General features: G+C 46.4%; 1 protein-coding gene across 10 annotated transcripts; it reads left to right on the top strand.

Moving 5' to 3' along the window:
* Positions 1-16: 16 nt before the first annotated feature.
* Positions 17-24,848, top strand: LOC134512644 (histone H3.3A). Of its 10 annotated transcripts, none has more exons than XM_063328184.1 (7): positions 17-121; positions 916-1,034; positions 12,186-12,246; positions 14,397-14,502; positions 16,627-16,801; positions 17,979-18,108; positions 19,578-19,597. In XM_063328184.1, exons 2-7 carry the CDS (start codon positions 1,006-1,008, stop codon positions 19,581-19,583), a joined length of 507 nt encoding a protein of 168 aa, XP_063184254.1. In that variant the 5' UTR covers positions 17-121; positions 916-1,005; the 3' UTR covers positions 19,584-19,597. The 10 variants fall into 10 exon arrangements, with proteins under 10 accessions (XP_063184254.1, XP_063184260.1, XP_063184253.1 ...); XM_063328183.1 differs by having other exon boundaries at positions 49-245; XM_063328185.1 differs by having other exon boundaries at positions 66-132.
* The last annotated feature ends 206 nt before the right edge of the window (positions 24,849-25,054 follow it).

Here is a 25,054-nt window from a genome sequence, read left to right as displayed (position 1 = left end):
AGCGGGGCTGAGGCGGCGGGGAGGCGCGGACGGGGTTACCCGTCCGCGCCTCCCCGCCGCCTCAGCCCCGCTCCCGCCCGGCGGCTCTCGATCCTTCTCCGGGACTCCCCGAGGTTTAGCGGTGCGTGCGAGGTCTCTGCGTCTCTACCCCCTCGGATGGTTCGGGCAGGGTTGCTGATTGCTGTTAACTGGGTTTTTGTCCTTTAAGTGGAGTTTTGAAAGATTTCCTAGTTGCTGGGTTTCAGGTTGGTTTGGTTTGGTTTGGTTTGGTTTTCCATTCCATAGAATGGTTCGGGTTGGAGGGGACCTTAAAGATCATCTCGTTCCCACCCCCCTGCCCTGGGCAGGGACACCTCCCACTAGACCAGGCTGCTCAAAGCCCCATCCAGCCTGGCCTTGAACACCTCCAGGGAAGGGGCATCCACAGCTTCTCTGGGCAACCTGTTCCAGTGCCTCACCACCCTCACAGTAAAGAATTTCTTCTGAGTATCTCAAACTGGACATAAGGAAACCTGTGTTTCTGGTATTTGGGAGTCAATCTGATGTTTTGGTCCTTTTAGGGACCAAATGAATCATTTTTACACCTCCAACCTGGATTTCTTATATTTGGGAGTAAACCTGTTGTTTCAGCCCTTTAAGGGACCAAATGAATCATTTTTACACCTGCAACCTGGATTTCTTATGTTTGAACCTTTGGAGTCAGTCTGATGTTTCAGTCCTTTTAGGGACCCAGTTTATCATTTTTAGACGTGTAAGGTTAAATGAGAGTTCCGTGTATTTTTAGCGGTCAGTCTTTGGGAATGGAAACACGAGTGTGGCACCCATCCCTAGGAGGGAATAGATCTGAGGAGGGAATAGATCTGCTGTAAGACCCATACAGGGCCTTACGCACAGTGTCCTGGTATCTTGTTTTAGGAAATGGCCCTGAGCAAGTATTGATCAGAACATGTGCTGTGGCAGAAAACTTCTGGACTCTATTCACGGCTCTGCTTCTGGACTCTGTTCATGGCTCTGCGTCTGGACTCAGGCGAATGGTTTGAATTTTCTCTGCTTTTTCAAAATAGTAATACAAACACATACCCACCTCACAGAATAGAGGCTTCTTCAATGTTTCTAACTCACTCTCAGCTTCTTAAGTAGACAGTCCTGCAAAAGTGCAGAGTACCGTTATTTCTGGAGTGTGCCGCCCAGAGAGGAATGTCCCATCTCCCAGCGTAAGTGATAGAAGAAGCCACCCTGGGAAGCAGTTTCTGTCCTTTTACCTTTTCTACATGACACAGCACTGTCATTCTAATTCAGACTGCTATGCGCAGCCTGCCAGGTTGTAAAGGCTTCTTACAACCTGTCACGTCGACTCTGTGAGGATGTAACAGCAGGCAAAATGGACCATGGCTCCCAACATGCTCGTCTGCTCCACCTTTTAGTAGTGGTGGCAGCAGCTGCATGAGAACGGAAATACTCATACCACCTCAGGCAGCTGGGAAAGGGCAGTGCTGCCATTGCAAAGGACTGCATGTGTAAGAAATGTAATGGAAATGTGCAGCTGTTAATTGTCCAATCGAATAGAATGCAAATTTAATGTAAGGACTTGCAGGATGATGGACTCTGTCTCTGTGGCTTCTTTGTCCTGCTTACTCCTACATGCATTTTAGCACATGGATGGGGAGAGACCCCAAACTCTGATATTTGGGGCAGATTTGGTTACATAGTCACATAAATGTTTTTAAATCAGGGTGAAAGTTGAGCTAGAGCAGGAGGCCGCATTCAGCTCTTCATGACATGCCACAACTACCTGTAAGCAGGAGACTGAAGGAGTGGTTAGAAGAAAATGCACAGCTGTAGCTCTCCAGGAAAGGGTGCATACAGAGGTATGATGGCGTTCCAGGCAGTGTAACTATTGCATTTTTTGGTGGCTTCAAATCTCCTCCGTGTTTTCAACATAACCATACAGCTAGATGACATTGGAAGGCAGGTCGCTACCAGCTGTCTCTGGTGGGAACTGTTGCAAACACTAGTGACTAGGTGTTGTTGTGGTGCAATACACATCACCTTATTTCCACCTAACAATGTTACCTGTGGTGCCTTTTTGTTTAGTAGCAGCATGGGCAAGGACTGTTGCTCACAGCATAATCTGCCTGCTCCATCTCTGCCCCAACCCAAGGGGGGCTCCCCTGCCAGGGGGGTATTTAGCACACTGAAAATCCCCTGTTAGCAAACGAGATAGGTGCCTGTGTTGGAGCCTGTGGCTAAATTCAGGCCTTAAGCATCGACGCTGCTTTAAAAAGATGGGACTTGCATCTGAGCAGCTTGACTGTTCCAGAAAGTTCGGTGCTGTTGCTGTCCCACTCTTTTTGCTTGTGGAAGAGCTGTGTGGCTTGGCTGGGCCTGCGTGAGCGTGGACAGGTAGCTCTTGTGCCTGGCCATCTTAAGTCGATGTGGTAAAAAAGGAGGAAGCTGGGAAACACTGTGGTTTTGTCTTGGCCAACTCACAAATCAGACTTCACCCACCCTTTCTTATGGTATATTAATTTTAGCTAAAATGTTTTCGCGGGCTGTTTTGCCCCAATCTAGACAATCCCTTACTGTCTTTCTATAGCAAGTTGATGTTTCCGAATTATGTGTCATGTTGCCACAGTGCAACCATTCAAACCTGATGTCTGTGTAGCCTGGAAAAGTTGTGGTTATTTTGTGCTGGATCAGGCCCAAATTCAGTTGACTTTCTATTTTAAGTCACGTGGTACTGCCTGTTTCATTTATAATCACGTGCCGTATCTTTGGAATGCCACCTAATGTTAAATTACACTAGATTGGGGGTATTTTTATTCATACCCAGTATCTGATTGAAATCTAATTGGCAATATATGAGGTATGCATGTATACATATGCAGATGAATAAGTATTTTCTTAGATCTGTGGGATTTCAGTTGCATTCCGAGGGCATGATTCATTTCCTCCTCTGAAACTCCGGCTACTGGCGCTGAGGGTGTGGAGCTTGCCAGTACAGGCCAAATAGGCGGAGTTGTCCAGGAAAGAGTTGGGCCACAGGACTGTCCAGTGGATGTGCTGAATCAGTGTAATTCACAGGTGGTTTGATCCACATCTTTTCTGAATGTTGCAAACTGCTCTTATATCTGTGCTGATGAATTCCTGGCCCTAGTGAGCACTGACTGAATTATATTTCCCCAGTGCGGAGTGCCTTAGCTAACACAGCTGCCATCATAGGGAAAAAAGGACCAGAAAAAGAGGGCCCACTGCACCCCAAGAGGAGGTCTGCATCAATGACAGCTGTCATTCATAACTCTGACACCTGGATTCTGCCTGCAGATACATGTTAGAGCTGTGATATACCTGTAAGCATGAGAGCCAACAGCTGTGGAGTCATACCAATGCAAATCAGGCCCTTTGTGGATTGCACATTGCCACCTTACAGGTAGTTTTGGGCTCTCTCTGGTTCTGGGTGGCTATATCTGTGTGGCCCTACCTAGATGACGTGCAGAGATCCTTGTGCGTAGTCAGACTACAAGCAAGTGACATATAATAGGCAGAGGAGGAGTTTTCTTTCAGCTTGGTCCTACATCAGTGCTAGGTATGTAGTCCCCGTTCTCATGATTTATGCAATGCCGTTTAGCTAGTGCCACATTAATGTCAGTGGGCGAGTGTTCCTGTATCTCTTGTTCTTGATTACGCTTCTATTCCTAGCACTCATCAAAAGTCTCTTGCCTTGCTCCTCACAAAAAAAGAAGTCTAAATAAGTCAAAAAGGCTGTTATTATAATTTCCCATTTGAAATTTATTTTATTAGAAATGTTATTCTCTTGATAAAACAACGATCAGTCTCACTGATCATTACTGATCACCACTGATTCTGCAGTGGTGTTTTAGACTTAATTAATAAATCATGCTTGCCACTTTTCATTTAGAAAGGATTTTGCAGACATAATTAATTAAACCTGACAGTATTCTTGTGGGATAAGTAAGTACTTTGACTTCGTAAATAGTGACACTCAGACAAACTGGTTATACCACTTTCTCAAGTCTGTGGAAGGACCAAGACTGGAATTTAAAACTTCCTGCTATCTTGACATAATTTAAGAGATGAGACTACCCATCCTTTTCTTATTTCATTCTGATATCCGTGCACGTGATGCCTGAGTTATTGGGAGTGGTTCTGTGGCCTATAGTGTGCAGTGTGGTAGGCTAGACTGTTTTCTGTGTAAAATCTATTACTTGATTTAATGTGGAACACAGTTTTTCCAGTACCTCTATCTGGAACCATCATATGCACATCATCATCGGATGTGTAACGGTCATAATGCTGCTACTAATTCATTCATTCATTCTCCCTGATTGTTTCCTCCAGTATATTCCATTTTAATCGTAGTAGCAGGGCTTTTACAGTGCTTACTAACGGTCTGTCAAGACCAAGATCACGTTATGCAAGACTCTTTACTGAGAGGTGCAAGGTACTCATTGGCCCTTGACTTCTAATCTGCACATGAAAGACGCCTGTGGGAGTGAAGAACACAAAACCAGCTGTTCACAAGGTACTGAGATTAAAAAAGGATGGATCAAAAGTTGATCTGATAAGAATTCAATATTTCTCACTTCTAGAAGTGTTCCTGGACATCAGAGAGAGAAAGGATGAAATATATCACTTAAAATATGAAAGATGTGTATGTTCCTTTTAGAATATTCTAAGTGCCCAGAGATATTAGCAAAGGTAAACTTTGTCCACTGAAGTCACTTCAAGAATTTGAAAACACGTCTTTTAAGAACGGGTTTTCTATCTGGTAGACAGTCATGTAGTATCATATATATGAAGACTGGCTCAAGTGGATATATTTTCTTTCACATCTTAATGGATCCCCAACTGTAAATTGCAGATAGTATATTTGTAAGACTTAAATGTGTTACACACTTTCATACTATTTTTGCAAAGAGGATCAGGATAGGATGAGAAGAAACCTTTATATGCGTGTTCTCAAGACAATAATTAAGATGCTGTATGACATAAGGGAACATTTTTTACTTCAGATACTATGATGTCATACCATTTGACAAAAATGTAATTAACCGTAATGAATCTAAGTTGATATTTGCAAGTGCAGCTTCCTGCCAAATGTCAAGTCATCTGCTTCAGTTTCTTTGTCATCAGCGCAATGGGTAGAGACAGTGTGTTAAGATACCTGATACTGGGTTGGGAGCGGATGGGGGAAAAATACTTATATTACCCTTGTATTAATACAATAGCTACTGTTAAATATACTTATTGTCTCGCAGTGAATGCATAGATATCAGTCTCCTAACAAATCTGTGGTGAATAACTGTATTTTATTCTTCTTATAGCCCACAGTTGGAAATAATGCAGATACTTAGACATAATCAAGATTTTAAAATAGCTGTAAAACTGGTTTTGCCCTCACATTAGTCCCTTTGTTGGGCTTCATATCTTTGTTTCCATCCTATGCAAGGGTGTTTAAACTGTGAGTCCTTTCAGGGAAAGAACATGTACTGCTCTGTGCATATATATGTATTAAACCGGAGAAACTAAAGTCCCTTTTTATTTGGCAGCAATAATTTGAGATGAATGGGCTAATTAGACAACCAGGTAATACTGTAGAAGTTAATACTTCAGATTCTAAGATTTCTTTAACCTTGTGTCTCCGTCTAGCCTTAGTGCTCAGATTTGGTCTGTTTTGATTAATTTTGACTGCATACAGCTGGAGAGCAGTGACTGGGTTAGTTGCAGTGTACAGTATATTTTATAGGAAAACAATACCAAAAATAGGTCTCTGCCTCTTTACTGTTGCTCTCCCTGTAATGAAGCTAGCTGCTTTTAATTACAGTTTGCAGAGACACTGTGCTGAATTACTTAATCTCTGTGTAAGGACTGGATTCTAGTTTCTTAATTGGCATCTGAATGTTTGGCAACTTCGCAAAAATCCAAAGCTAGGAGTGTGCGTACAGTACAAGATGTGTGGTAGATCTTTATTATCTGTCAGACCCCTGTACCTTAAAGTTTTTAAGAAACAGGAGAGAGTGAACAATGCATGCCCTTGTAATCTGAGTTTTTCACACAATTGTGACACTGTTTGCAATAATCTGAAACTCCTAGACCAAAGTTATACTCTTCTTGAAATGATCAGCTGAAGGGGGGAAAAAAAAAAAAAGATAAGGTATCCTATTTTGTTTTTCAACTGAGATGAAAGTTGATTTGGAAATGTTCCTTGCTAAAACTGAAGTTGCATTTCCAGTAATTGGGAGGAGCTCCTAAATTACATCACCCCACCCACATCTGTTTGCTTTCGGTTTACCTGAGGAGAGTCTACAAAGAAACTGAAGGAGAAAAGGAGGACAGCAGCAAAAGGAAGAGCGCACAGGACAGGTCGAAGAAGACCAAAATTGAAAGCAGAGTGCCTCAAGCAGGCAAACCCTCATTTTGGGTTACGTTCAGCAGAGATAGCACGTGGTTAGCAGTCTGTGGCACATTGTGGGTGTTCATAAATCCTGTTTAAAGGAGATCATGTCACTGATTTGTTCGTCCCTTGATGAAATGTTATGAGTCAGACCCTCAGCCTAGTGTAAATTTTCAAAGCTCTGTTGGCTTGAGGGAGAAATGTCTGAAGTTAAGGATCCAGTCTGTAGCGTAGAGAGGCCTCATTCTTTGGGTGCCGAGTTTGACATCGCTTCCTTTTGAGTGAATCATTATAAGCCCCACTTACATTCAGACAACATTGATGTAATAGTAATATTTATCTCCTTGTGTAGAAAATATTCTGCTAGCTTAAAGGGGACCGACGAGTAATAATGGTCACAGGGGTTTATTTTTTTCTCTTTAAAAGAAACCATAGAAATCATGTTTAGGGAAAATGGTTGGGTTTTTTTGGCTTTATATAGTAAATTCCAGTTGGAGAATACTGACTTTATAACATTACAGATGTGCATAGCTTCTTGTTGGCTCAATATTGGAGTGGTTTGCCATTTTGTTTATACAGCATCTTTTTGCACCCGTGCAGTTGAAATTAAATTGTTAGTATGGTGTTTAAGGAATGTCACTGTTGTATTTTGGACTCCCCTCCAGTGTTTCTTCTAATCCTTTCCAAAATAGAGGTAATTATGTGTCATCTATGAGGAATTTGTAATACAGCGTACTGTGCCCCTTGAGGATCTTTCTTAAGTCATATGTATGTGAGGCCTGGAAAAATCATGTCCTCACATGGCTATATTTGAATATTAGCAACATGACAGTAATACAGCTGTGCATTTGTTCCTTCGTGTTCCTGTCTGACTTGGGCTCTGGCCTAGAAGTGATGTCGATGTCAGAATATGCCAGATTACTTGTTTCTCAAAGCAGGGATATGAAGAAGTCTTGCCAGTGTGTGAAAGTCACAGTTGGAAAAATCTTGTTGATGATGATTGGGTTTTTTTCTGCCTGTTGTTCTTCTGTAGCAGGAAGTTGCAGGAACAATTTGTCAGGAGAAGCCTTCATGCCACTTGAACCACATCTCACATCTGCACAACTGGGCATGGCACCGAAGCATGTTCACTGCATGGTTTGTGCAGGCGGCCCTTTACCTGTAAAGGCTCTACAAGTGATCTTGTGGTTCTCACAACCAAGAATCTTAAATATTGCAGATGTGGCATGACCAATCTTCATGGCCCTCTGAACCACATACCAAAACTTAGGACTGCCAGACGGACAGCTCATTCTTCAGTGAACCAAGGGAGAAGGGCGCTGTGTGCTTTTTGCAGGTGGGAAGTGACAGTGGCTCCCAGGAATGCTAGCTGTCCATTGTGGGTCAGGGCTAGGCTGAAAGGTGTAACTTCAAGATGTAATGAAGTGTGTAATGTCAACTTTAGTAGCATCTGATAAATTACTCCCTCTCACAGTGGGGATTTATCCAACATAAGCACAGTCTCTCTGTTGGATGTGGGACACAGTGCCAGCACGAGAGCTGTGCTTAAAAACCTTGTAGCCCAGGGGAAACAGGCTGGCAACCTTTCGTGTAGTGCTTTGTTGCTGAGGTTTCAAGTGGTGCTTCCTCTCTGCCTCTGTCTAGAGATCCATGCTTTGTGTTCTGCAGTCCATTGTTAAACCCAACTGATGTTTTCCACTTTAGTTGCATAGATTGTGGCTTGTATTTTAACATCACTCTTTACGTAGTAGTGCTAGGACTTAACATACAAAAATTGTTGTGAGTCCCCACAGAACATAGGATTTGCCAGAATCATGCAATGTTGGCACATGCTAAATTTGTACAATCTCATTTACCTTCTGCTACTTGTTTGTTTGTTTTGGTGGGTTTTGAGCTGCCAGGGGATCAAGCTTGTCTCTGCAAGCACAACTGCCTGACACTTTCTTTACAATTCAAAAACAAAATATGAGGTTTTGATGATATCACCTGTCTGCAGGGATTTAGGGCTTTTCCTAAACTGCCCAAACCCACTGTAAAACTTAAGAGGGGATTTTGTCAGCAACTGGCAAAGACAGACAAGTCATGTATGAAGAACTGGTGCTGCCCAACAAATTCTTCCCGTACTCTAAGGATCACTGGGCTTCTTTAAAGCAGCCGGGCCCCATGAAAGTGGCTTTGCAGTACCCACAAAGAGCGAGGCTTAGCAGACACCGTTTGATCAGAAGGAACTACCTATTGCCACATCGTTCCTTTGCACCCTTGCTTCCGGCTCTCTTCTCTGTCACAAGAGAAGTGTGGTCAGAGCATGCTTGGGAGCCAGGAACTTCTAATTCTGGCTCTAACACCATCTTCTTCATAACATAAAAGCAGGTGTATGGGTATTTTTAAAGGATTTTTTAAAAATAATCTCTAATTGGGGTGCCCACATTTGGGTATGTAGTCAAAGGGTTACTAGGCCTGATTTTCAGAAGTGGTAAATATCTGTGAATCCTTTTATTCTCAGCTGGGGTTGTAGCTACCCAACAATGAGTAGTCAGGGCAAATTAGTTATTCTTTAGAGGGCTTGAACGTGAATTATTTTACATAAGCTTCTAAGCATTAGGAGACTAATGAGCAGCACTTATATTAAGCACTATTCTTAACAGCAACTGCAGTTTTCACATTGAGGTGCCTTATGAGATGTGAATTTGAGAGGAGGAGAAGGAGGAGGAGGAGAAATGAAGAAAAATTATCTAAAAATGTGGTACAGTAAAGTATAGTCTACAGAGTGTGTGGCTTACAAAGAATGTTGGGAAAATAGGAAGTTTTCATTTCTTTAAAACTCCCCAAAACTCTGTAGTCTTGCAAGACTGAAAATAACTTAATTAATGCTCTTTGCTGGCACTTTAAAATATACTGTCTGCCACTCCATCTTCTCTTTCCCTTTTCTGCTGTCTCTCAGGAGACTAGTTCTCCAGAAAGTGGTTTTTGAGGTTTGGGAGTACTTGTTAAGAAAGATGGGATATGGTAGAACACTTCACAACTGTGTTAGGGTCAGACCTCAGAATAATATTTTCATTTCTGAGGACCCTTCCTCAGCTGACTTTCACAAATGAGGCTTGTGAGGCATCAGTGCCCTTTCAAGACAATCTTACTCTTGTGCCTTTACGAGGAAGAAGCAGATGTATTTTGAAAGGAACCAGTCTACAGAATACGGTTCCAAATAAATTGCGATAGTGGGCATCATACTTGATATTTTGGTCTGCTGTTTGCTGTTGGAGCCCGAGTACTGTGGTCTGTGCTGTTTGCATTGTGCTAAAGTATGCCTGAGTTTCACTCTGACTGCTATCCCCAGGGCCCTCACGAAGAGGAGATTCATATCTCATGAGATTACCCCACTGAGCAAAGAAATGAAATAAATAATATTACTCTTTTAGTTCTGTCAAGGATAGTAGCTCATAGAGCCTTTCAAGGCAGTGTCAGCATGGGCTAGATACTGCATCAGTGCATAAAAAGACATCCTTTACAAGAACAGCGCTGCAAAATGAGGCCAATGTGAGCCTAATGGGTGGTGGAAAACAGTGAGCCTTTTTTTTTTCCCTCCCTAATGCAAGCCTGCAGGGGTTTATTTTCCAGCGTGTGTGAGTCTTGGGGCAAATCAGCTTGCTGAAATTCTTCTACAACAGGAGCTCCAAGTAAATCACTGTAGTAGTACACATCTTATTTGGGAACCAATTAGAGCTTGTGCTGGTTGTTTCTCCTTGGCAGCTTTAATGAATCTATCAACACAGAAGTACTAGGAAATAAAAGATTTTACAGTAGTCTCCATTAGGATGAAGCCCACGGGCTATCCAGTTCCTTCCACAGTACAATACAATGCTTCAAAAAGACGGAAAAGGTTGTTATGATAACTTAGTCTTGTGTGAAGAACCAGGAGAGCTAAAATGAGTTTAATAATTTTATCATACTGTAACTTTAAGGAAGAAGTATTCCTCAGAACAATTGCTCTTCCCTATACCTCAGAAAATCTTGCAAAAGCCCACTTGAAATGTGTCTGTCAATGCAAACTAACTCAAGCAGGTACGGTAAATTTCAAAATCTTGCATTATCATTACAGAGAATAAACTCCCCTTTTTTTTTATTTGTCCATCAGTCCTTTTACCCAATGCCTTAGACATATTTTTATAACCAAATTTCACAGCATATCTCTGATTTACATTATGACATTTGATCATATTTTATCTAAAAATCTCAGATACGCCATGTCATATCATATAATTTCTAGTCTTTGGCAAGGCTGTACAATAACCTCACAATTATCTCTTGTACCCTATTCCCTATCTGGTGCTAGGACTCAGTTTCTGTTTCAGTTAACCCTTTAGTGCACTCCCAACTGATAACATCTGCTTAAGAAAAATAGCATAACGCTGCCCTGAGAAATGGAAGAAGAAAAGGCATAAGCTTAGAGAAGTCAATAAGAAGCTGAAGTTCTCTTGACAAGGGGAGGTCCGTGACTGTGTAAACATGTAGTGCTGGTTTTATTGTTATTGTCCTTTATCATCCCATACGTTGAAACAAAAGAGACTATAATTACCCAATATTAAGCACGTGAGTCATACAAAATGAAAACATAATATAAAATAGAGTACGGCTGTTTAAAAAGCTACCTATGTTTCTATTTAGGATTTTTATAGTGATCGCGTAATAGGAACACTGCTTTTTTTGGTGCAATATTTCAAGTCCTGTTTCCACCTTAAGAAAAGGAACTGTTGTATACAAGCCCTTCAAAGCTGATAAGAAAAAATGGAGACTGTGGTTACAGCTACAATGCATCTTATGTACCTGGAAGTGTTCTTAGCTGTGTACCAGGCAATTAAAGATATTTTTAACTTCCAGTCTTTAAAAGGCAATAGAGTTTATCTTTTTTTAATAAAATGGATATTAAAATACTAAGCGTATTTAAAAGGCTATTATAAATAAACAAATAAGCAAACAAGATAGGAATAGGAGTGGAGCTTTGGGATGTCATTATAGGGTGCTCTTAGTGGTTTTTTGTGTGGCACTCTTTCCACCAGAAGAAACTCATTAGACCATGGAAAAGAAAGAATTAGCGCTATTTTATGTAATGTTATTTACTCTTTCATGTTCCGTAGGACCTCATTAGAAGGATGAAAGATGAGTTCCAGCAGTGCATGTGTGTTAATAATAGGCAGCACAAATGAGATTATAATAAGAGAATCCTGGATGATACATAGGGAATTAGAGCCAGGAGCCCATATATAAAAGCAAGCATGTACTCAGTGAAACTTGGTAAGTCTTTGCAGGAGAGGAACCACAAAGGTGGAGGCCGAGTCAAACTCATCAAGCCTCCTAAAAATTACTGATAATCCAAAAAGAGAAGCAAAATCCAGGAGTCCTGAATCTTATTCTCTATGCTATTGTAGGCTTATTTTCACTCTGTTAGAACTTTGTCCTTGAAATTCCTTTTGGGAGAAACTTTTCATTGAAACAGTGTAAATTAAAAAGAAAAAAAAAGGTCGGAGGAAAATCAGAATGGATTTGCTGCTCTTGGGTTATGAAACGTTAGAAAAATAGAGTTTGTCTCCAAAATAGATTGTTCTAAATCCCCTCACATATGTGATGCTCAAAGTGTGAAAAGTAGTACCTTTGAGAGGACTGATGATTTTGCATTTTAAAGTAGCTGCCTCTTTTAAGCTTTCCTAGAGAACCTAGGAATTCCAAGAATTCTTTTTCATGTGGCACATGTACTCTTTGCTTATCGTTTAAACAGGGGGACTTCCCTTAAGGATCAGTCTTCAGGGAAACACTTCAGCACGTGTGCAAATTTAAGAGCATGTATCTTCCTTCCATTGAAGTCAATGGAGCTTGAGTAGGTGCTTAAAAGTAAATGTGTTTAAGAGTTTTCTTTAAACAGTGGGGCCGTAATATCTGATATATGTGAAGTATTTTAGAGAACAGCGAAGGGCAAAATACATGATTAAAAGACGCAATGAAAATAGATGAAAGGGAGGAAAAAGTTGTGTCGTCTACTATTACACAACTTCTTATCTGTATTTCCAGTAGGTGCCAATCTCTAAAGATAAGCGTACTATACAGCTGCTAGTTTTGGCTGGTGTATTTTTGGCCTACATTTTGTCAGAGAGCGTAAATAATATAAATGATAGATTCATGCCCTGTGTGGTGTAATACGTAATCCGGCATATCAGAGAGTTATGCATTCCAATGGCTGTTGTTACAATACTATAACTTCTGTGATATACAAATTCATGACATGGAAAACTTCAAAACAAATAATAAAATAAAATTATTTACACAGAGACAAAATTGTTGTAAATAATTTTAAATTTTAAATGACTTGCACTTGCCTTCCTAAGTACCGATGATTCCTACCCGTAGTAACGTCCTAGTAAAAAACCTGGAAATCGTTTATTTTAATCTTTTATGTAGATGATTATTTAAGAATGCATTTCAGTCTGCACCAAAAGGTACCATTAGTGTAAACGTTTTCATTCTGCTGAAATACATCTTAAGAGGAAGAGAATTTAAAAACTTGCTAGCGTTTTGTACTGACATTTTACTTTAATTTCACGGAGAAGTTGTAACTGCATAGCAGCCGCAGCCAGAAACTGGGTGGCGGGATAGCTGGGGCTGGAGTGGGGATCAAGCAACACTGGACCGGACTGTTAAGGATGGAGGTTGTGATTTGGCTAGGAAAGGCTGTCCAACCTGGGAGCTGCAGAAAGAAACACAGCAGGCAACGGGACTGGGACTGGGACTGGCTGAAAAACTAGGGGAAGGTGGGAACGGTTTGGCATGAAAATCAAGAGGATGAAAGACAGGGAGAGGTACAAGGAGAAAGGTGGTGAAAAATGGAACTGCCTTGAGCAAATACATTGAATCAAGGAGGGTTGTAGGGAATACGAAATCATAAAATGGACAGCAGGCTGGGAGCTGAGGCAGAGAATAGGATTGAGGACACAGAAGGTGAGTGCAAAGGGTGGCTGGAGGCTCGATGAGTGAGAGGAGAGCGAGGATCTGAAGGAGAATAGGAAGGGAGAATTGGGCCTTGAAGGAGATGTGTGGAAGTAGGAGTCAGGTGAACACTGTAGATAAATAAAGCCAGTCTTCTATGCTCCTTCCTTCACTGAAATGTCTGAGGAGCTTTTAGGATAAAATTAATAACAACCCCAACTTCCCCTAGGTAATAGTGGGGGACCTTTCCCTATTTGTTGAGCTGGAACTGGACTAAGCCGTTTGGATTTTTAGTTTGTGCCTTTGAGGGGGGGATAGGGAAGAAAGATTTTTTCTTTGATCAGAGACCATTTGGAGTTTGGTGATAAACAAACTGTGAACGTCTCTTATAGTGGAAAGCCTGTTTCAAATGTTTCTGGAAGATACCTGCAACGTTGCTTAAAAACAATCATACTCTGGACTCACTTTCCTTTGTCCAGATAACCTCAAAAAAGGCACAGTTCATCTGGGTTTTGTTCTGGGGCTTGTAATCTGTGCTGCTGCAGTTGTTTGTAGATCTTCAGGCAGTCTGTGATCTTACCGGGGCTGATCCGTTAGCTCTTTGGCCTACAGGGCCAGTGCCTTATACTGGCATTTGAAGCTGACCAGCTATTTGGAGGACTTGAGATTGAAGCATTTGCTCCAGAGCAACAGTTTGGGGTTTTTTTCAGTAAAAATTTTGAAACAGTATTTTCAGCTTGATACAGTGAGTTGCAACTGATCCAGCCTAATACAAAAAATGCCTGTCTTTGCCCAGAGTCTCCTGGGCAAGATGAGAGAGACAGTTTACCAACAAGGTGAAGGTGACAGAAAGTACTTTTTGGAAATGTATGCTACTTGGACAGCCAAAATGAGCATGAGCTGTGGAAATCTGCCTCTTTTTGCTGAGTGAGGGCTGTGTACTTTCTGTGAAAGGTGCTAAAAACATCTCTGACAACTTCTGATTTGAATGTTACTCTTTTATGTCTAGTATCACTTGAGTTGTCTTTGGCTCCAATCTGGACCAGCTGTTTTCCATCCTGATCTTATTCCCTGTAGCGATCTGGACATGTTCGCAGCAGCGGTGGTTACACTGGGTGAGTATGAGGTACTGCAGTTGTCCTTGGCGTGTTATTGTCGGTTAAACCAGTGGAATCTCATTAGGTTAGATTTCTTCACGGCCGCTGAAGGGTGGAAGATCCCTGTGGTCTGCAGAGATAAAGGCGTTTGGAAAGGAGGAGCGAATGCTTATCAGCGCTGCTGGTGAACGAAAGAGGTCTGAGAGTCTTTTTAGTGTGGGGCCAGCTCTTTCTGCAGCGTCCTATTGGCACACAAATAGCATTTATGGTAAAGCTTAAAGGGCTGCCCCAGGGTTGGACCTGTTCCAATCACCCTGGAAAGGCAGGTTTTTAATGGCGTTAATCAGCAAGCATGAAACGAGAGTGCAAAAGTTGATAACCATAGAATCATAGAACAGTTTGGGTTGGAAGGGACCTTTAAAGGCCATCTAGTCCACACCTCCTGCAACGAGCAGGGACATCTTCAACTAGATCACATTGCTCAGAGCCTCGTCCAGCCTGACCTTGAATGTTTCCAGGGATGGGGTATCTACCACCTCTCTGGGCAACCTGTGCCAGTGCCTCACCACCCTCATTGTAAAGAACTTCTTCCTAATGTCTAATCTAAACCTGCCCTGCTCTAGTTTAAAACCATTGCCCCTCGTCCTATCGCTACATGCCCTTGCAAACAGCCCCTCCCCAGCTTTCCTGTAGGCCCCCTTCAGGTACTGGAAGGGGCTATAAGGTCTCCCCGGAGCCTTCTCTTCTCGGGGCTGCACAAGCCCAACTCTCTCAGCCTGTCCTCACAGCAGAGGTGCTCCAGCCCTCTGAGCATCTTCGTGGCCCTCCTCTGGACCCGTTCCAATGGGTCCTTCTTACGTTGGGGGCCCCAGAGCTGGACACAGTACTCCAGGTGGGGTCTCACGAGAGCAGAGCAGAGGGGCAGAATCACCTTGCTTGACCTGCTGGCCACGCTTCTTGTGATGCAGCCCAGGATGGGGTTGGCTTTCTGGGCTGCGAGCTCACATTGGGCTGCGAGCTCACATTGCCGGCTCACGTTGAGCTTCTCATCCACCAACATGCCCAAGTCTTTCTCGGCAGGGCTGCTCTCAACCCCTTTACCCCCCAGCCTGGATTGATACCGGGCTTCCCCTGACCCAGGTGCAGGACCTTGCACTTGGCCTTGTTGAACCTTATGTAGATATGAAATATTGCCACGGTTTTCCCTTGGCTGGCTTTCCCTGGGTTTCAGGGCGGGCAGTTACCCCCTCTGTCCCGCCTGCGCTATTTCCGAAGCGTTTTGCATCGGCCGGAGCTCGCCGGGGCGGGGGCGGGGGGGCGGTGGGTGGCCCTTGAGACGAGACGAAGCCCTGCCGGGTCCCCCCCGTCCCCGTGGATCTCCGCGGGGGGACGGGACAGCCCCCGCGCCCCGCCCACGCCGCTGACGTCATGGAATTCCAGGGCGCTTCCGCCAATGGCGGGGTTGGGGCGCCGCCCACGCGTGTCGGCGTCAGCCCCGGGGCGGCGGTGGTTCTGGCGGCGTGGGGGGGGGCGGCGGGAGGGAGAGGTGCGCCTCCGGTTCGCCGCAGGTGACCGCGGGGCTCGGTGGCGCCGGAGCTGGCGAGCTCCGGGAGAAGGCGGCGGGGGCGGGGTGTCACCGGGGATCGGTGGAGGCACGTCCGCCGCGCGTGTTCCGCGCTGAAGCCGGCAGGGGCCGTCTACGAGTGATTAAATCGCTGGGCAGCTTCTTGCGACCGGGAACCGGGGCTGCCGGCTTCCAACTTTTCCAGCTGCTCCTTCCCCGGTGCGTGCGTTGTGGTGGGAATTGGTGCCAATTGCCGTGCCCGGCTTTTAGAGCGCCCAGGGTATTTGCTAATTAGTGTACAGCTCTGAGATCTCTTTCTGGCTGTCCGGTAACCTGCTGTTCTCTCCTAAAATACTATCAATGGATAAATCACTCTGCTAATTCCTCTGTAAGAATAACTAAAATCCTTTGTAGTTTCTTTTTCCTGACAGTCACCTCTGGTAGGGTCAGAGGTGTGTGTCTGGTACGTCTCCACCAGCCTGTGTAGTGCAGCCCGCTGGGTTTATCTGAGTGCCAAAGCAGCCTGTATCTATTTTAGCAGGGTGTTCTGCCTACGATAACGCTCTTTTCCTCGTCAGGTTTGATTAGCCCCGAGCAAATTGCTCTGCTCACATGGATGAACTACTACTGGCGCTTGGATGTCTCTGCACAGAACTGCATTACATCACCGCCCATAATAAAGATTTTGCAAATCAAATACAGTTCCTTCTTATACCCCAATGGCAGACAAGATGGTGGCACCAGTTTGCTTGGGTACAGAACTCGACTCTGTCGTTGAAATGTAGTTAAGAAAATTGCGAGCGACTGTTCGGTCATATTAGAGTAGAGGTAACTTTCCTGTAGGGCGTTTTGTTTCTTGACGTTAACAGAAAACAAAGAGCGAATTTTCTTGTTAAAAAACATGGCAGCTGATATAACTGGATGGGATCAGCCGGCAAAGACAGCGCGAAACTTTTCTAATGGCTGCACTTCAAACTTGAAGTAGTTTGACAGCACTGGTACAGGGAACGAGACAACTTCTTCCTTCCCAAACATCAGCTTTTCCTCGTCGACCATTGTGTCCGCAGTTTGTTTCTGAGTCGGAAGTAACCGCGACTGTCCCCTCCTGCCGCCCAGCTCTTAACTTTGCAGGACGAGGAACATGGCACTTCCATGGCGGGTCCTCGCCGGCTTAGCCCTGACAGGCCTCTTGACGCGGAGAACTTTGGCGTTGCTTCTATGTATAGAAAAAACAAACCCCAAAACCAAAAAAAAAAAAACCAAAACCCACCCCAAAAAAATAGCCCACCCAAAATTAAGAAAACCCACCCCAAACCAAGAAAACACACCCAAAACCAAAAAAACCCCACCCAAAAAGGTGCGCTCTGGGGGGGGGGGGTGATGCCGAGGTGCCTCATACTTCGGTGGGGTCAAGTGCTAGGCCTGCCTCTCTCCGCCGCGCTGCGGCTGCCGGCAGCCCCGTGCCCCCGCTCCTCCGGGGCTCTTTTCCCGGGTTCCCCGCCGTACGGGTACGGGTACGGGTACGGCTGGTGGGGGGGGGTGGACGACCGGGGCCGGGAGAGCGGGCGGTGCCGGGCGGGGGTGTCTGTGGGTGTCAGGGGGGGTGCGGGCCGCCCGCTCCGCTCCTCGTCGAGCGTCCGTCGGTCCCGCCGTGGCCTCGCGCGCCCCCGTCCCGCCGGGAGTTGCGGGGGGGGGGGGGGGCGGGGGGGAGGAAGGGAATCCCCCCTCGCGCGCGCGGCGTGTCTTTTGTGTTTGTACACACGGCGCCGAGGGAGGGGGCGTGGCCTGGGGAGGGGGCGTGGCCGCGCCTTCCCTCCATTGTGCTCCATTGGCTGGCGGGCGGGGAGGGGGCGGGGCGGGGCGGTCGCGGGCGGGGCCGAGCGCGGGGCCGGCCCTCCCCCCGTCAGCCATCTTTCAATTGTGCTCCCAGCCGCCGCCACCGCCAGCAGCAGCCGCAGCTCGGGCTCCTCCTCGCTCCCGCCCGCTCCGCCCGCCCTCCCTCCCTCCTCCTCCTTCCTTCCCTCTCCCGCACGGCAGCCGCGCTCGCCACAGCGGACGGGGTAAGTCTGGGCGCCGCGCCCGCCGCCCCCCCCAACCCCCGCACCCCGTCACCCCCCTCTCTCGACCCTCCCCACAAACTTTTGGGGGGCCGGGGAGGCGGCGGCCCCCCTCCCCGCCCCGTTCCCCTTTCCCCGAGCTGCCTTGCCGGAGCGGTTCCCTCCGCCGGCACCCCCCGGCCCCGCTTCCCGCCGTCTTTGCCCCCCTCTGCTCCCCTCGACCCCGCTCCAGAACCCCCCCAGATTCCTCCCCAGCCCCCGAGCTGCCTCCTCAGCCCGGCATCCCCCCGGATCGGGGCTGGGAAGCGGCCGCAAAGAGGAGCCGCTCGGCAGCCCAGGGTAACTCTCCTGCCTTCCTTCCCCTGCTCCCCACAGTTGTTGCTCAGCTTCACCATCTTGTCTCTTTTCTCTGGTCACCGACCATATTTTTTTTTTTCCTATTGCATAAAAAACAATAAAAAGGGAAAGAAATCCGCCGAAGGAACGACCCAAACCCAACGCAATTTTTTGGTTTTCGAGTGCAAACTTTTCCGCTGCCTCCCCCTTCATCTGCACCCACATGGTTTGGAGTTCCTCGCGATTTTTTGGGGCGTTATTTTTTGCGATTTATTTTTTTTCCTCCTTCGCGAAAAAGGACTAGGGCTGCATTTCGTGATTGTTTCCATTTTGTTCTGGGTCTGGGAGATGAGTTTGCCTGTGAGAGGCGCTTGGGAGCGAGGCGGCTTCGGGGAAGCACTTGGAGAGACGGCACCCAAAAAAAACCACCCACCCTCCCCCCCCCCCAAAAAAAAAAGTTTGTTGCTTTCTCGCACTTTAGGATCCCTTTCTTTTCTTATTTTTTTTGCATGATAAACGCCGGTTTGGCGGCGGCTGCCGGCGGGTCGGGGAGCGCGGGAGGGCCGGGCTGCCCGCCGGGGGCTGCGGCTCCCCTCGCACCCGGCTCCGCCGTTTCGCAGGAGGTTTTCGGCGGGTGGGAAGCGGCGGGTCGGCTGCCGGTTCCCCCCCCCCACCTCCTCGATGTTGGCCGGGTGGCGTTTGCGAACGCTCGGCAGGTGACGGGCGGCCGGCGGGAGTCGGGGGGGGGGGGTTGGGGAAGGCGGCAGCCGCCGCTCCGCTCTTACCGGCGGGCGGCTTGCGGGGCTCCAGCCGAGATATTGAATGCGTGGACAAAAAAAAAAAATAATAGAGCCATGTATTTTAATATTCCGCGATCGGCAGACGTTTAAATTTTTATTTATTTATTTTTCCTCCTTCGGCGGTTGGGCGGCCGAGCGGCTTAACGGCTGTCCCCGCCGGTTGGGCGAGCAGGGGCGCGGGGCGGGCGGGCAAGGCGGGTGGGGGGCACCCGCTCGCTGTTGGGGGGGTGAGTGCCGTGCGGGGGCGTGCGGCTGAAAGTGGGGGGGGGGGCGTCCGGCCCCTCTTTCCCCCTCCTCTCCTTTCCCCTCTTCTCCCCCCGCTCCCCCCCCCGGCAGGTGTAAGGCAGCGACGCCGGCAGAGGCATGGCCCGCACCAAGCAGACGGCCCGCAAGTCCACCGGTGGCAAGGCGCCCCGCAAACAGCTCGCCACCAAAGCCGCCCGCAAGAGCGCGCCCTCTACTGGCGGGGTGAAGAAGCCGCACCGTTACAGGTACGCAGCGCCGCGCACCGGCGGCGACCGGCCGGTACCGGGGGCAACCCCCCCCCCAACCTCCCCCCGCCGGGTCGAGGTGGGAGGGGGAAGGAGGCGCGGGGGGGGGGGGAATTCTTCCCGTCGGCACCGCTCCGCCGCGGCGGGGCGCGGGTCCCCGCCTGCCGCAAGAAAAATAAAAAAAAAAAAAAAATTAAAAACCACCAAAAAACCACTAAATTCCCAGCGCGGGCACCGACACGGTGTTTACCATTTGCCCCTTCCCACGGGAGTTTCGGTACCGGCGCCTAAAAAATCAACACCCCCTTACGCGGTGAGCGATTTCTTAAAATTTTTTTTTTTAAATTTTTTTTACTTGTGGTTATTTAAATGCAGCAGGAGGGTCGTGCCGCCGCGAAGTTGATTGTTAGCGGCGTATCTTAATTTCTTCGTGGGGTTCGATCCGTCCCCCGGCGCCGCTGGGGCCCCGGTGGCGGTGCAGGGACGGCGATTGGCCGCGAGAGGGCGCGAGGCGCCCGCCGATGCGCTCGTTTGTCCCCAAAACCGGCGGCCGCGCCGCGGGAAGGGTGTAGGCTGGGGTGGGCGGCAGGTCTTCGGGGGCAACCCTCTCATAATGGGAGTTTTCCAGTCCTTGCTGGGTGTGGGACGGTAACAGCCGTGCTTCAGCTCGGAGGATGCTCTTGGGCTGGGTGTACGTATTCCGTGGGGGGGGGGGGAAGTGGACTGGGGAGGAGAAGCGGGTTTGAAATAGCGAACTTAGTCTAGAAGTCTGTTGTTGTAGGCGTGGGGTAGAATTAATAGTCCGGGAGAGGGGTAATGAAGCCGGAGTAGGGAAATGCAAAGTTTCCAGAGAAATAAAGGGCGTATCAATTTCATGGGTGGACTTTGTGTCTGCAAAAGCAGGCGGTAGTTCTGACACTGAAACTAACACACGGAAATTTGCTAGGTTGTTTGTGCTGATAATATAATGCAGAATACAAATTCTGTTAGTTGCGTGAATTTTCAGTGCTGTATGTCAGTAGGGAAGAGCCAGATTCCCCTTAAAATAGAGTTAGCTCTTCGGGCTAATTGCTGGGAGGGTACCTATGGTACAGCCGAACCAGCCAACTTGTGGCAGTACTGCGGCTTGTCACCAGGACGTGTTGGTGTCAGTCTAACGTGAAGTCAGGGCCCCCAGGCTCTCGTGTCACTGCTTGAGGGATCCCTGTTGGGAGTTTGCACAGATCCATGGTGAGAAAACAGTGACCCTTTGCCAGGGAAATGGGGTTTTTGTAAACCGTGTAAACAGTGGGACTCTTCTGGTGGAAACAGCATGTTGTGGTGCTTAGTTTAGTTTAGATGATCATAGGATGGTTTGGGTTGGAAGGAACCTTAAAGATCATCTCGTTCCCACGCCCCTGCCATGGGCAGGGACACCTCCCACCAGACCAGGCTGCTCAAAGCCCCATCCAGCCTGGCCTGGAACACCTCCAGGGAAGGGGCATCCTAGGGACGCTGAACCTGTATATTTAAGGTGATGTAGAATATGTCTTGAATACTAATTATATCTTTTTTTTTTTTTTAATTATTATTATTATTTAATTTTAAAAGGCCGGGTACCGTGGCTCTCCGTGAAATCAGGCGCTATCAAAAGTCGACCGAACTTTTGATCCGCAAACTTCCCTTCCAGCGCCTGGTGCGTGAAATTGCTCAGGACTTCAAAACAGATCTGCGCTTCCAGAGCGCTGCCATCGGTGCTTTGCAGGTGAGCCTTACCGGAGTGGTGGGGGGGTTCCTGGGGGAAGGTTGGGGTCAATGCTGTCAGTGTCGTCGTCCCCCCCCCCGCCCCCCCAAAAAAAAACCTAGGGGCTGAAGATAAGGGATGGCTCCGCCTTCCCCGCCATTGGCCAGCCTGTTTCTAGGGTAAGCCCCAGCTCCGCCTGATTGGTGGGCTGCCGCGGTGGGCGTGGCCCCTTCCGGGGTGGGGGTGGGGGGGGCTGAGATGGGGGGATTGCTCCCCTCAGCCTTCCCTTGCTTGGGGTGGACCTGGTGGTGCCCTGCAGGTACCACAGGCTAAAATAACGCAGTGACGTGTCTGCAGCTCCTTACAAAGGCTATAAATGTGGGTTTGGGGGGGGGTGTGGGGCTTTTTTTGGCTTGATTTTGGGGTTTTCCTGTTCTTTTTTTTTTTTTTTTTTTAATAGCCTCCACCCCTCAAGTAGCTGCACTTGATGGAACAGTGTATCGTATTAAAATACTTAATGTAAATCTGTTTCCTCGGTCCTCCAGCTTTGTTGGAGGCTTTGCCTTTGAAAGCCGTGCAGCCCGAGAGGGAGAGCGTTGCTGTGTGAAGCTCGTTCTGGTGTGTGCAAATGGCGGTCTTGGTGTCCTCAAATGCCCTTTAAAGAAAAACAGCTCGATAAGCCACATCTAAACGCAGTTAGGGGAAATAAGCGCTTCTGTATGATGTAGTTGGTGCTAAACACGTAATTTTTAAAATATATTGGTTAAATAACTTATTTAAAGTGTGGTGAGGGCGAAATACTGATCACTCTTTCTGGCCCAAATTCTTGCATCTAAGTTAGGTCCCCTCCAAGACTGCGTTGGTATCACAGGAACGTTTCCCTCTCGTGATGGCAATAACGCTCCTGATTAAAGATAGGACTTCACTGTTCTTTTAGCTGTTGAAAGGTTGTTTCAGAGCCTATCTGCAACTGTAGAATATCTGATAGTCAGGCAAAATTGTCTTTTTCTAATGACTTCCCCTTGATAAGGCACAAAATATATGCCGTGAGACACTACAAACTTGAGCGCATGCTCAGCTTCGGAAGGTGGCTGCGTGCGTTTGGAAAGTGGCTGCTTTTTGCCTTTGGTGGTTGTTCTGTCTTCGCTGCTGTGAGTGAAGGTGGTAGTTCTTAAATCCTAAGGTTTACCTATGTGTCTTGTTGTCAGGAACTGCGTATTAAAATTTAGTCAGCAGTTAATACGTTTTTTCAGAAGGCTGGTTTTGCATTAAGGAGTTGTTGGTATAGAACTTGTTCATGTGCTATTCCTAGTGCTTCCTGCTCACATATTTGCAAAAAACCCCCAACCCTTTTAACCCCTTCAGTACCATGTTGTTTCATGCCAGCACGGCTTATTTGGTGAAGTGTCTTAACTTTTCATGTAGTGATTTAGCAAAATTGTGTTAGGGGAATTTATGGTAGCCATATCCTACTGGATATGAAATGGATATGAAAAATTATTAAAGCAGATGAGGTCGCAGTATTAGTGTTTTTCTTTCTTTGTATTAAATGTTCTGTGTTTTTAAACGGGAACTTTGAACTTAGTAGTTTGATTTTGCAGTTCCTGGTAACGAAATGGTTCACAGAAGCTGTTTTTGCATGTATTATAAAGGTGGACCTCAACCTCCTTTCTGTAAGCGAGCCCCATCATTCCTGCCTTCTCACCCCCACTGTGTTGTGTCCTGGTCCACATGCTGGTCTGATGTTGGCATGCTGAGATGCTTCCTAGGAGATCGTTAGGCGTTGGAATTCTGTATCAACACAAAAATGTGTAAACGCTTACCATTCCTGTGCTGGGCTTAATAGCAGCTAACTTAACGAGAGCCAGGAGCACAATTAGGTGCAGTGGAGCATCTGTCTAACCCAGAATCCTGTCTGCAGGGTTCAGTAGCAGAGACGACGCTGTGGTCGGGGTTGTGGTTTTCCCAGGATAGGGCTTGTCCTTTGCCCTCCCAAGTGCTGGCCCTGTGATTCTCACAGGTGGGAAGTGAGAACCGTCTGTGATGGTGGTGGGGCTGTGGTGTGTGCCCCAAATAGACAGGGGGTGCTTAGGCAGGAAGAAAGTACAGGAATAGGACAAGTGTCTGATGGTAATTCTCAGACTGCTGCCACATTTTCGGTGATTCAAGGAGTTCCTGAGTCAAAGGTGGTATTGTCTTATATCTAATAATTCTCAGCACATTTTTTTTCCTGTTAATTTTTGCCTTTTGAATCAAGCCACCTCTTCGGTATCCTATGGCAAGGAGCTGTGTGTCCAAACTGTGTTGTGAAGGGATACCTGCTGCTCTTTTCCCTAGCCCCTGCTGATTTCACCTGCTGCTCAATAGCTCTTACTGTGGAAGAGGCAGCAAACAAGTCACTCAAATAGTATAATCCAGCCTTTAAAAAGAGAAGTTTCTAAACAAACTAACCTTCTGATAAGATAACCCTTTATCTTGTGAGGGTCCTGTCAGAATGTTTGTTCGGTTGTGTTTTGGAGGATGTTTTCACCAAATGGTAGTAGCACGCAACTTTGACATAGAATATTATTTGGTGGTTTGTAAGAAAAAGGATGCTTTTATTTTTTTTTGAGAATCTAAAACTTCTGATGTTCCTGAGTAATAAAGATAGAAGCCTAAACTTAACACCATGCTACATTGTACATTGACTTTATTATTTTTTCCTAGTGCTCAGAGAGTGAAAATGTTTTTTAACTCTTTTCTTCTACACTAGGAGGCAAGTGAAGCCTACTTGGTTGGCCTGTTTGAAGATACCAACCTGTGTGCTATCCATGCCAAACGTGTCACAATCATGCCAAAAGATATCCAGCTAGCACGCCGCATACGTGGAGAGCGTGCCTAAACTTCACTATGATGGGTTTGTCATTCTCGAAGCAAAATCTTCTTCCTGTTATTGGTAGTAATGAACGTTAGATATTTTTTCCATGGGGTTAAAAGGTACCTAAGTATATGGTTGCAAATGGAAAAATAGGGGACAGAATTGGGTATTGGCAAGTTTTTTCCCATTTTCATTTGTGTGTGGATTTTTAATATAAATGAGGGGGCATAAAACATCAATGCGGTCAAAAAATGTTTCGGTGAACAAGTTTCAACAATTCAACTTTATAAAAAAAAAAAATTATAAATAAACCTGTCAAATTTTTCTGGACAATGCCAGCATTTGGATTTTTTTAAACAAGTAAATTTCTTATCAATGGCAACTAAATGGTGTTTGTAGCATTTTTATCATACAGTAGATTCCATCCATTCACTATACTTTTCTAACTGAGTTGTCCTACATGCAAGTACATGTTTTTAATGTTGTCTGTCTTCTGTGCTGTTCCTGTAAGTTTGCTATTAAAATACATTAAATGATGCCTGCTTTTAGTCTTGATTTTTAAATATTACACAGGGGTTATATTTGATTAAAAAATAATCAGCCTTCCTTTCCCTTTTTCTCTTCAGTATGTGGCCTAAATACTTAGAGTACATCTAGGAAACACTGGGGATACTACCTTGGCTAAAGTAGTGTATACGTGAGGGGTTTTTTTAAGAGTGTAAAACTTCTGTCCGCTCCACAT

This window comes from Chroicocephalus ridibundus, chromosome 3 (genome assembly GCF_963924245.1).
Source record: "Chroicocephalus ridibundus chromosome 3, bChrRid1.1, whole genome shotgun sequence".
NCBI lineage: Eukaryota > Metazoa > Chordata > Aves > Charadriiformes > Laridae > Chroicocephalus > Chroicocephalus ridibundus.
Note: the sequence above shows the minus strand (reverse complement) of the source record. Positions and strands in the feature narration are given on the sequence as shown.

Excerpts from the sequence above, each read along its gene's own strand:
- LOC134512644 (XM_063328184.1), top strand. The coding sequence starts at position 1,006 with ATGGCTCTGCGTCTGGACTCAGGCGAATG. Across the intron at positions 1,035-12,185 it reads CGTCTGGACTCAGGCGAATG|GGGGACTTCCCTTAAGGATC; the intron begins GTTTGAATTTTC and ends TCGTTTAAACAG. Across the intron at positions 14,503-16,626 it reads AGCAGCGGTGGTTACACTGG|GTTTGATTAGCCCCGAGCAA; the intron begins GTGAGTATGAGG and ends TTTCCTCGTCAG.